The 13008-nt window shown below is 36.7% G+C and overlaps 1 protein-coding gene across 1 annotated transcript; it reads left to right on the top strand.

Moving 5' to 3' along the window:
- Positions 1-1264: 1264 nt before the first annotated feature.
- LOC147847459 (26S proteasome regulatory subunit 8 homolog A) lies at positions 1265-8905 on the top strand. Its single transcript, XM_087339169.1, has 9 exons — positions 1265-1468; positions 4074-4171; positions 4245-4469; positions 4574-4636; positions 4714-4877; positions 7255-7411; positions 7530-7628; positions 8307-8417; positions 8517-8905. The coding sequence occupies exons 1-9, from the start codon at positions 1324-1326 to the stop codon at positions 8655-8657; spliced, it is 1203 nt and encodes a 400-aa protein (XP_087195295.1). The 5' UTR covers positions 1265-1323; the 3' UTR covers positions 8658-8905.
- The last annotated feature ends 4103 nt before the right edge of the window (positions 8906-13008 follow it).

Here is a 13008-nt window from a genome sequence, read left to right on the forward strand (position 1 = left end):
TAAATACGATGATAAAGCCATCAAATGTTTAAGTTCTTTAAAAAACACTTGGAATTTGCTTTGCCAACTGATAAACTGAGGCACATGCATACAACATCAGATGGAAATTGATGGGCCAACTACCATTTATGCAAATCAAGAATGAAACCACGATAACCTTCAATTATGTCAATGCATTAATGATCCAATTTTTACTACACAGCTAGATCGCTACGGCTTATGGAGGCATTAACTTCATTACGGTTTAGGAAGATACAAGTAGGCTGTATGTGAAGTTAAAGCCTTTGTAAATTAGGTTATACATTAAGATACAAGTGACAAAGCAATAGACGGGTAGATAAAGTCTCAATAGGTCGGTTATACAATTGAACAGAAATGCAAACAAGAACATAGAAACCCAAGTTAAGCCTAAGAAAGTTAGATTGTATAATCGACAATACACGTAAACAAGCAACAAGGAGCTAGGTGAAGTAAGCGCAGGTTAGGTTATACAAACCAGTAATAAGTAATAGAGGTTCAAGTACATGCTCGATGAGTTAAGTTAAATGGTCAAAGACGAAGTGAGAAAGCAAGTAACAAAAGCAAGCATGTCAAAACTCATAGCAAGCCAGGCAAACAACGTAGTAACAAGAAAGAAGCATGTAGGAACTCGTAGCAAAGTTAGGTTAATTAACGCAAGCGAGAGGAGGATACACATGAGCACGTAAAAAACCAGGTGGGCGGGGTGGGGGTGGCGTCTCCGGTTTTTTTTTTCCCCAGGTCGGATTCCAAGTGAAGGAGCAAACGAAAGGCTAAAAAGGCAAAAATGGAAAGGAAAGGGAGCTTATCGGGCCAGCTCGAGTTTTGTGGTACAGGTGAAGGGATGGGCCAAAGCTCGGGTCGGTGTTGGGCCATCGGGGGCAAAGTGATGGGTCTCGGGGGGGCTATCCAGGCCATCGGATTGTCCGGCCATTATTCGGGTTGTCCGGCCATTATTCGGGTTGTCTGGCCATTATTCGGGTTGTCTGGCCATTATTTGGGTTGTCCGGCCATTATTTGGGTTGTCCGGCCATTATTCGGGGGGTCCTCTCTTTTTCTCTGTCTCTTTCTCTCTCTGTCTCTATTTCTCTGTCTCTCTGTTTTTTCTGTGTTTATAAGGAAGCAACGCCATAGCCGCATCCTCTGTTTCTTCTCTCTCTCTCTCTCTCTCTGCACGCCTGCGTCTTCTTGTCTTCTGACAAACGAACGAAGGACGCTCCGACCACACGCAGACAAACGAACGAACGCACAGAAGGAGGTGGACAGGCAGCGGAGCAGGATCAAGAAGAAGAAGAAGAAGCCGCCATGGGCCGCCAGGAAGGAGCGCGAGGAGGAGAGGGATTCAAGCAGTACTACGTCTCCCATATCCATGACCTTCAGCTTCAGCTTCGCAACAAGATGCATAACCTCAATCGCCTTGAAGCTCAGCGTAATGACTACAACGCCAGAGGTATTCATCTCTGTCTCTGTCTCTCTTTCTTTGGTATTTCCGCTCCTCTCTGTTTCTCAATTGATCTTGGCATCATCTTTTGATGCTTCCATGTTTTCTCCTGTTGCTCTCCATTGATCTGTGCTAACCAAGAATTCGCTCTTTTGCACTCTCCTTCGTTTTGATACGCTCTAAAGACCGACTTGAAAAGGAGATAGGTCACACAGTTCTTCTTCTTCTTCTTCTTCTTCTTTTTTGTTCCTTCTCCTCGTTCTTTCCTTCTTTTATTTCTTCTCCATTCAGACGTGTCTCTGCCCTCCCTCACAACACTCCCATGTCTTATGTCTTTAAGATGAAATCGTTTACAGTTCCTTTTTTATCCCTTTTTTTCCTTCATTTCGCCTTTCTTTTCGTTTTCCTGTCTGGCCATCGATCTGTCTCCACTTGCCCAAGCTATTGCTTTTGAAGAGGAATCAGTGAGGCCGTTTCCTTTCTCTTCCTTTCTGTTTCAACCATTGCTCTGTGTTCATTTTGCTTCCCGTTCGTTGCAATATCTTAAAACTTCTGGCAGCCCTATTTCCCTCTTTTGTCTTATTTTCCCGTGATAGATGCGATAATTTAATAGGTGAATTTTGAATTACTTGATTTGAGGAAGTTGTAGTTTGTGATGAACATCAACGTTCTGTATCAGAGTTATGTGAAAAATTGTGGCAGAGCTTTTCCTTTCTGTCTCGCCATTGAACTGTGAACATGTGCTACTTGCAAACTTGAGGCTACCATTTCTTTTCCTTTCTATTTCTCCCTTTCCTTTGTGTTTCGCCATTGATCTATGTCATACCTGATTCTCTTCTCCTCGACATGTGGAAGAAGTGAATGCTATTTTGAAAAGGAACACCTGCTTTATTGGTTTGCACATTCTTTTTCTCTCAGTTTCCCCTTCGTGGTTAACTGGACACAGTTGTGAATTGCTGAATTGTTTGTTAAACAAACATTGCAATTGCTTGGATTTTGTAACAGTCGTAGCTAGCTTGAGATAGATGTGTAATGCTGAATTTTCTGATATTGATAAAGGAACATTAAATTAGCATAAGGCACCATAGCTTGGTGTCTTCTGGCAGATTTGTGCTCCTGGCTTGAGAATCACATGGAAATTGTGGCCCAACTTCGTAGAGATGGGAAATACTTAGCTTGTTGATCTAAAAAAGATTGGGATTTTCAATGGATGTATGCCCATTTGCATCAGTGATTGTATATAAATTGTGGCTAAGTAAGAGACATGTGCTGCTGACTTTCCTTGACATATAAAAGAAATCATGCTGTAGATCTGTGGAAGCTATAAGATTCAGCTTTTCTATTACAATCAGAAGGTATTAATAAAAAGGCGAGAGGATTGTCTCAATATTCCAATTAGATTAATGATTTTATATACAAGAGATTCAGCTTCTCCAACTGCAGAAAATAGTTTGCCCTTCTTTTAATTTGAAATCCTTGAGTTAACAACCAAACTTGAGAAGATGAAGGTCTTAAGGGGTTTGCATTGATTAAATGAATAAAAATTGGATGGGGGACCTTCTGCTCACAATGATTGACGAATGCCATATTAAATCTAAGTACGGGATGCTATGACTGATGACATTATCAAAGAAAAAATTAATAGAGAATTTCAGAATAAAGAGCAAGTGATTTGTAATGTGTTTTTTTTCGAGTCTGATACTTCCCAAAATGACATTTCAAGCACCTTCATCAAATTTCCAGAGGGTCCAGAGTTGTGCCCATTTGCAGAATCCCTATTAAGGCCGTTATTTTGGTCATTTTGGACCCACCTGATGTTTGATGGTGGCTATGTAAAAGTAAATGTAGGCGTTTTAGGCTAGCATGGATGTTATAGGAGTTACCAAGAAAAGAAACAGATTTAGCTAAGACTTGCCCGTAGTCATAGACCTTAGAAAGTTTATAGACTGAATTGCAGGACATTACAACTCTTTGAAATAATAGCAGGTGCTCCTCAATTTATCAGAGAATACACTACCCATCTCTCAGGTGGCCAAGAAATCACGAAGGTCCAAAACTCTCACCAAATTCTGCACCAAAATTCAGTTCTTGTAGCTGAAACAAACTTTCAAAAAGTCTGGGATGACAAAAACAAGTTCTCAAAAGTCATCATTGTTGAGAGTTTGAATCTGGGCATTTTTTGTTTAACAAGCTTTTTGTATCATTGTATTCTGATATCATTTTGGTCGCAACAAGAATTCCTGAATACTTTCTTTATGTTTATCATTGTTTTGCTTCTATTGTACATCTGTTTAGTTTTTCTGTGTTTTATTTCCTACAAAACAGAAATTCAATGGTTTCCTCCTTAAGGATGCTTCATGCCCGTAAGATTTCTAAATGGCAAAACTGCCAAAGTAGCGTGCAACATTCTTTCTAATGCAGCTTCGATTTAGATACTGGAAACAGTGCTTGTTTTATTTCATTTGTATATACTCACAACTATGTTCTGGTTCCCATGTTTTTGTACTCCCAACCATGCTTTGGTTCTATAAATATTGTAGGGCACATACAACTGTTGTTAGCCAAATAAGATGCTTCCTGTCCTAATAGCAAATGTTGAACTTTGTTTCATTAGTGCGAATGCTGAGAGAGGAGTTGCAGCTACTTCAGGAACCAGGGTCATATGTAGGTGAAGTTGTCAAAGTCATGGGCAAGAAGAAGGTCCTAGTCAAGGTATTCATAAATTCATTCTGTCAGTATTTTAAGATGTGGAATGCACAATATCTTGACAAATATTTGAATACAGATTCACCCTGAAGGAAAATATGTGGTAGATATTGACAAGGACATTGACATCAACAAGATCACTCCCACTACTCGTGTTGCTCTAAGAAATGACAGTTACGTTCTGCATTTGGTTTTACCAAGTAAAGTTGATCCTTTGGTGAACCTTATGAAAGTTGAGAAGGTCCCTGACTCTACTTATGATATGATTGGTGGCTTGGATCAGCAGATAAAGGAAATCAAAGAGGTAAATCATAGTAATCTACAAATTAGATTTTTTAATTCTCTCTGTTGTCTCTGTCCATAATGACTTCAGTAACTAACTGCCCTATGTCTCTGTTGTATGCACAGGTTATTGAGCTACCAATAAAGCATCCAGAACTTTTTGAGAGCCTGGGTATTGCTCAACCAAAGGTAGTGATTTATGCTTGACGATTTTACTTATATGCAGAATGATGACAAAACTTTAAAAATGTGTTGGTATTTCTTAGGGCGTACTGCTATATGGGCCTCCAGGTACAGGGAAAACATTGCTTGCCAGAGCTGTTGCTCATCATACTGACTGTACCTTCATTCGAGTTTCTGGTTCCGAGCTAGTACAGAAATATATTGGAGAAGGATCACGGATGGTTAGGGAACTCTTTGTTATGGCTAGGTATCCTCCTTTTTATAACAAAATTTCCTGTCCTATGCTCTTTTCATTTGGTATTTTATTTTCTCTGGTGGTTGTATTCAAATCTCTACAAGCAGGAAAATGCTTAGACTATATAACCAAAGTTGATGTTTTCCCCAACATCTCAAAGATTACCACCATCTAGGATCATTCTTTGACGAAGTTTTAACACCTCAACATAGTGGTTCATGCACTTAAACATTACTTTAATGAATGTAGAAAATTTAATCTTTCTCCTACTTGTAGGCATTCATGACATGATTATACCACGGATTCGTCACTTGGTAAAGTCTATGCTCAGCTAGATGGACTTAGTTTCTGGTCTTTATCTTACATTCAAAATTTGCACTGGTGAAGCATCGCTACTGTTCATTTTGTATCACGTTTGTTAGATAGTTGAAAGGTAAGTCTGTGCATGCAAATAAAACTTAATAAGAAAACCCAGTATTGATCCCCATCTTCCCACTCCCGAAATATTACCACCTCCTTCGCATCCTACCATCACGTCTTTGCAAGGATGTTGGAACAGCAGAAAGCAATAATAGCCTATCTGAATTCCTGTAGTTATTCCCTAGTGTTATGTGAAAACCTTTCTTTCCATGACTAATGGTTGGAGTGATATTATAACAAGGTAGACCTATTGGAAGGTGGGGTTGATCTTTTTTAGCATCCTGTAAGATTTTTGAGATCACCTCGTGGGTGCTGAATACATCCAGGGATCACAGCCTGACCATATGACCAGATCCAAAAAATAGTGGAACTGGAGGCTGGGTCAAACATTGATGTATTGTCTTTTAGCATCAAAATTTACCCTCACGATAATTTTGTTTATCCATTGCAAAGGTGTGCCCTCGTTGTATAGCATTGATACTTAGTTCTCAGGATAATTTTCTTTGTTGATTTGAGTGTACCCATGTGGGCTTGTCTTTTCAGCTATCAACTCATTGTAGTTAATGAAAATGTAAAGTTTATGGGGTGAATTATGAACTATATCTTGAAGTTAGATTGAGCTTATACTAGTAATCTATAGCTACTACGTGTTTTTCATTGTTAAATCATCTAGTGTCTATTAAGGGAAATTTGGTGTTGATGCATTGAGCATTGGGTACAAGTTGCTTACCCTAAGTAGAGCTACATTGCTAGTTGTGGCATATTGTCCAGTACTTCGCTTCATCATTCATCTAAGGTAAAAAAATTTAGATCTTGTCCAATGGTTGAACTTTTTTATGGTAAAATCAGTTCATCCCTAGAGCATTTAGTTGAAGTCACAAGGCATGTTTGACAGTTGACCCCAGCTATAAACTCAAGATCTGGGCAAATGAGGCACAGGTTTATTGATCACATCCTTTTTATAATAACTCTTATAATTGTGCAAAGAGACTTGATAAAAAGAAATGCAGAAGAATCTTAGTTCAGATCAGAGTTGTGTGGTCTGTGTAGTTTTTCTTCAAGGGGGACCCAAAGTCCATTTGACGATCCCTCAGCTGAATAGAGAGAACCGTGAAAGAATGTCTTATAATAGAGCAGCAATATTTTGAGTTTTGCTTCAAGAGACTCTGTTTACAATGACCCAAGCTGATTTGAGTTGATGATATATTATATCTCAGTATCAATCTTTCTTGCAATCTTTAAATCTCAACTTTTTTAATATGATGAATTTATTCTTTTAAGTGGGGTATTTTGGTATTGAACTGCCATTTAGCGGATGTTTCAGTTTGAATAACTTGGCATACAAAAATCTATGCTGAAAAAAGCACTTGATTCAGTATGAAAGCTCCATGGTTTTTCTTGGGTAGAGAATTATCTCAACTTCATGGTTGATTCCCTAATATTTTTCATCTGAATGTACTTTTCTTAGCACAGATCTTTGGCTAGAACTTTATTATCATGCATACTTAGAATAGATTTATGTTATCATTCCTAGTTTTGTACTTCTTTGTGTATGATTGTATAATCCCTAGCTAATTTTGACTATATGATGCTAAGTATTGGGCCTGCAATATTACTATGTGCCTGTGGAATACGTGAAAATAAATCTTATGCAGTTAAGCTAATATTTACTCTTTATAGCATTTAGAAGTATTAGCTAATTGCAGAATCTGTTCATTGATGTTAACCTATTTAATATTGCAATCATCTTTTCTTTCAGAAAGATTTAGTGTTTTATAATGTGAAGGCGATTTAATATTTCGTAGCATTTGAAAGTATTGGCTTATTGCTGTATCTGATCAATGATGTGAACCTAGTCAGCATCACATGCGTCTTTTCTTTCAGAAAGCGCTCTGCTTCAATCATTTTTATGCTCATTGCAGTTCTTAAATGTGAACCTATTTAAGCATCACATGTATTGCTTCTGCAGAGAGCATGCTCCATCAATCATTTTCATGGACGAGATTGATAGCATAGGTTCTGCACGGATGGAATCGGGCAATGGAAATGGTGACAGTGAAGTGCAACGAACAATGTTGGAATTACTCAATCAACTTGATGGTTTTGAAGCATCGAATAAGATCAAGGTGCTCTTTCTATTCAAGTTGGTGTATCTCAATATTTGATGCTTACTGTGGACTAAAGATTCTGGGAATTGTTAAAAGAACTGAACATTTTGTCTCCATACTCAATGCATCTATGCAGGTTCTTATGGCAACAAATCGGATTGATATTCTGGATCAGGCACTTCTGCGTCCTGGGCGAATTGATAGGAAAATTGAGTTTCCTAATCCTACTGAGGAAGTAAGTATTCTGGTTCAAACTATGAGTTTCAGGCTATTATAGTACCGTTATACATATATTTAGCTATATTACGATGCTCTTGATCTCAGAGTGAAAATATATCATTAACTTTCGGTTTTCAGTTGTTTATCTCTATTCAGTTTCTGCTCTGCAGTAGGGATGCATGACAGTGTGTATTTAGCATTCATGAAATTTTGCATAGATGTGCAGGCTGGAGTAAAACTTCAAGTTTGTTTTCTGGTTTCAGACTACATCTGACATGATTTGTTTGAAAACGTTTTCATGTATAATATGTATAATTTCTATATTAATCTTCAATAGATGTGCAACAAATCACCAATAGGAAGGGGTTCTAAGCTACCCCAAGTAGGGTGCTTAGACACAGTTCTAAGCTTGAGAGGTAAGAGAGACTGCTTTAAACTTAGAACTCCAATGAGCATTAACTAAATGCAAGTGGAGAGGAAAGGAGATGGTTAAGAAACACTTCAAGGTTTTAAAGATTTAAGGGTATTAGGGTTGAGGATGGTGAGAAGATTTTGAATTAGGGTTTTGGGTTAAGATTTCGGATTAGGGTTAGGGTTAAGGATAGTGGGAACTAGTCCTGCGGATGGTGTCCTGAAATAGAGATCGAGTCTTGTGTGCAAGTTTCCATTGACAATTTTTTCTCTTAATGTGCAGTCCCGATTTGACATCTTGAAAATCCATTCAAGAAGAATGAATCTTATGAGAGGTATAGATTTGAAGAAAATTGCAGAAAAAATGCATGGTGCTTCAGGTGCAGAATTGAAGGTAATCTTTGTTTAATGTATTAACCCCTTTTTTCAGGTTATCTGGGCTTGAGAAATCTATTTACTGACTTGATTATTATGTGTCTCTGTATATATATAGTCTGTATGTACAGAAGCAGGTATGTTTGCATTAAGAGAGCGTCGGGTGCATGTGACACAAGAGGACTTCGAAATGTCGGTTGCCAAAGTTATGAAGAAGGAAACCGAAAAGAATATGTCATTAAAAAAGCTATGGAAGTGAGCAGTGCATCGATAGTCTTAGTCCATAGGTTTTGTTTGTTTCATTGGTTTGCAAACATGAATATATCCCATACTTAAAACTGGTCAATGAATATATTTTCACTCATAATGTAAGAATGCTATGGAAATCGGAACTCTAATGTAATGTCAACCCAAAGAAGTAGCGTCTGATGGCATATGAGAGTGTGAACTGTGCTCCATCTTATAAGATGGGTAAAGATTTGATTTATCTATTTTTTTTGCCATGAACCTGTGTCACATTCATGCATTTAGGCCTATGACGATCTGAGAGAGAGTTTAGTAACCATGAAGCTATCCAATATTGATCAATGTCATAGTGTGTTAAATCTCTTTTCTCAGCTCTATGTTTTGTTTTTTTTATTATTAAGTTGGGGGTGTACCATTGTGAAGCTTGTTTTTCTACTCGTCTTCAATTCATCAATTGGGCTTTGTTTTCAAGTGATCAAGAATGTTCCATTAGCATGCTAATATGGTAAATGAACAAGTCATCTTTTTCTATTTAGGTAAGCACGCCTTCGACATAAAACGTTGTTTCTCTTTGTGTCATTCTCTGTTTCGTCGTTGAACTTTCTTGGTTTGTAATTTAGTTTCTCTTTCTCTAGATCTCATTGTTTCCTTTCATACATATGGTGCAGGGCTTTATATGTAACAGTAGTTACATATATGAAAAGTTAACATAGTTGAAGAAAAATTTGTGAATTCATGGAGAGTCCTAGTGGAGGGTTGGTTAAATTCACTGGTGCAATTTTGCTGAACAGATCTTGCTAGTAGAGATGAGATCTATGGGACTATAATGTGTTTTGAGGAAGAAACTTAGGAAACAGCCTTTCATTGAGCACCACATGAACCAAACAAATACTTTTGAATGGATCATGTTGTAACACATTTGGGTTGAGATAAAAGGGAGACAATGCAAGGATCTATCTCATTGCTATTTTTGATATGCAAGTGTTGTAGGATGAATGTATATTATGTTTTACGAGTGCATTTTTATGTCGTTGACTCTCTTTTGATGCAACCTCATGGTCTAATGCATTTCTATATTGTTGAAAGCCTTCATTAAGATTTGCTGCCTTCCAAACATTGCAGGATAAATGGTTGTTGCAGGGTTTAAAATTCCACCTCCCTCGTGTGCATGTAGAGACTAGCCATTGAGGATGAATATGTTACTCCATTTACTATTTTATGGTAGCATGATTTTGAGGCTCTAATGGTAGTCTGATCAAAGTAGCATGAACATGTTACTCCGTTTACTAATTTATGGTAGCATGATTTTGAGGCTCTAATGGTAGTGTGATCAAGGTAGCATGAATATGTTACTCCATTACTATTTATGGTAGCATGATTTTGAGGCTGCAATGGTAGTGTGATCAAAGTAGCATGAATATGTTACTCTATTACTATTTTATGGTTGTGTGACTAAAGTTATCATAAAGTAGTAAAGGAAACGATGGTGAATGCATCGCTTAACACTCCATGTTTGAATTCCACCAATCAACTTTGAAGACCAAGCATTTTGTCTTTTGGTTGGGCACAAGTCATGCAAAATTGCTTTAAGAGATGGAAGCCGGATAATTCGTTCTCTCTTTCAAGTGGGCACATAATATGAAAAGATTTGAGGGAAATAATGGTAGCCTAATTGCACCAACTACCCTTGAGCTAACCCCATGTTTTATGTACTTGTGTATGATAATGTTTCAAGCATAAAAATGCTTCGTGAATTGCACTTTTATTGTCTTCCAAATTCTGTAGGCATTGTTAATTTTCATTAGTGGACACTAATATGTCCTCCCTCTATCTTGGGCCTACAATCCTCTTTTAAGAACTCCAGTTTGTTCCAATGCCACGGCGTCAATCATCATATAATGATCATTTCATCACCTCTTGACCATAACCCCTATCTTTTGCAACAACTTAAGAAATTGTCTTTACTTATTAGTGAAGGGATTCTCAAACGGTTTGTCGTTCAAGAATACTCTGGTTGAATGGTTCCATTCTTGAAACATTACGAATTTCAATGATATGATGAACTTTGACTAACTCATAGATATGACAACTAGTCTCTTCTTTGCACCGGCTCCATTTTTCTACTTCTATAACAAGGATTTTACAATGGTGTGAGCCCTAAATTAGAATAAAGACATGTCTAATGAAGGTTATGGAAATATCACATGCTAGAAAGGAGAAAATGCTAAAATTTTTAGAATGAATTTGTTTCAAAAATATAATTGGACATGTAAAACAATTGTTGGGGAAATTCAGAACCAAATATATAATAAATGGGTACATAAAGAAAGGATTTGCATTCCTTCAAAACATTTCGATAAGACAAGGGAGTTTTCTATAGTAAAGATGTATTTTTTCTTGACGTTTGTCTAAGTTGTTCCAAAGGATAGTTTGTCGAGAATTGCGAAACTTTCAAGACTCTTATACATTGATGTGAACTTTATTTGTGGTTAATAATTGTAGTTACTAAATCATACTAATGCTCGTGGTGTGTGAGAGGGCCTTGTTGAAACATTCGCATGGTGTCCCTTAATTGAGGATTACGTAGAGGTCTTGAGTTGGGTCTACATGTATTAAGAGTGTATTGTCTGAAAATAATATGTCCATTGTCCAATACAATTGTTGACGTGATATTCTCTCTCTCTCTCTCTCTAATGGTCACACACATTGATGAAAAAAGATTCCCGCATGGACTTCAAAATGTTCATACACGTATATGAAAAGTCTTTACCTAGTGTAATATGATTAAGGATACAATGAGCTATCATTCTATTCACCAAGAAAGAGAAAGACATTTAGACTAATGTGTGTGTTATGTATGATATGGAAAGCAAATTGCTAGCATGGGTATGCCGTACACACATATACATTGAGCATAATAATATATCCACTATATAGTTTCCGAATTGATTGGAATTTGCACTTCGAACTATTGAAGCTTTGAATAAGCCAAATATGAATAGTTCTTGAATGCACACATAGAAAACAAGATATTCAAAGTTTGCATTAATTTCAATCGTTGTGTTTATGCGGGTGTATCCTTCAATACACCTCAAAATGAAGATAATGAACACGTGATTCCAGTCTATTACCAATCCCTTCTCTAAGAGATGGTCTATTGTTTTGACAAGCATAGTTAGGGTAGTTTATTGGAAAGTTTACATTGACATAAATAGTTTCAAATATTAAAAAGTTCTTGAACTTAGAAATATAGCTCTTGATTCCATAAAAACAACACATATTATTTCTTTACTAAAGAACACTCCATGTGCTTCTAGTTGTAATTATCATCAATATATTCATCGTTTGTGCTTGTGATCTTGATGCTACAATAGTTCCAAACAAGTAATTGGATTTTTTTTGTCTCTCAGCAACTTCATTCTCATTATGATTTGCATGTGATGAAATATCTTGAACTTACGTAATGATATACGCATAGGCTTCTCCAAATCACATCACCCCTTTGCTACAAGACTTTAGAAGAAACATGTGTATGCTTCTCAAAATCACATCATCCTTATGCTACAAGAGTTTCTAAAAACCATGAGTACATAGCTATCAAACAATATACATACATCCATACACATAAACATACATGCAATTTTGTTTTGCTTAAAGGGACGGATTTGAAACAAGGCATCACTTGCGTAAGTACACTGTCAAGGCATTACATTCTTTTGCTATTTACAACATTTTAGACATTCTCCATCTAGCAATTGATTCATTCATTATCTAAAACCTTGAACATAAACATTTAAAGATGATTTACTTATGTTATGCCTTAGGGATTTTGGTTCAAATCTCAAAATCTAGATTTGATGGTACTAGGTTTGTAATAAAAAATATTTTTTAGCAAAGATCTTGTGCATGAGGAACTACTCCAAAAAAATATGGCTTTACAAGTCATACTCCACAACCCACGGATTGAAAATATACCAACATGTGAGGATATGATACAAAATATTGCTATTAGATTATATATATTGTTGGTCTTCATCAATGTTTTGAGAGAATTTGATACCTAAGAGAGTATTGATGCCAATATGTAGCACAAAACCTATGAAGAATTATGAATCCTTAGAGATATGCTCATAGTAGCCGTGATTGCATAGTCCAAATTTATTAAAAGCATAAATCCCAATCATACACATGAAATCTGGGCTAAAACATAATGTTAGATTTAAATAAACACGACGACTAGTTTCTTGAATAATAAATGTACAACAAGATGCATATATAACTTGAAATACAGTGCCGTCGTGGGTCTTTCTATTGGAATTTAGTGGGTTTTTAAAACTACACGTGGCACCGAAGACAACAAAATT

The sequence above is a fragment of the Azolla caroliniana genome, unplaced genomic scaffold (assembly GCF_043228905.1).
Source record: "Azolla caroliniana isolate FFs.n. ecotype wild unplaced genomic scaffold, voAzoCaro1.0.p SCAF_994, whole genome shotgun sequence".
NCBI lineage: Eukaryota > Viridiplantae > Streptophyta > Polypodiopsida > Salviniales > Salviniaceae > Azolla > Azolla caroliniana.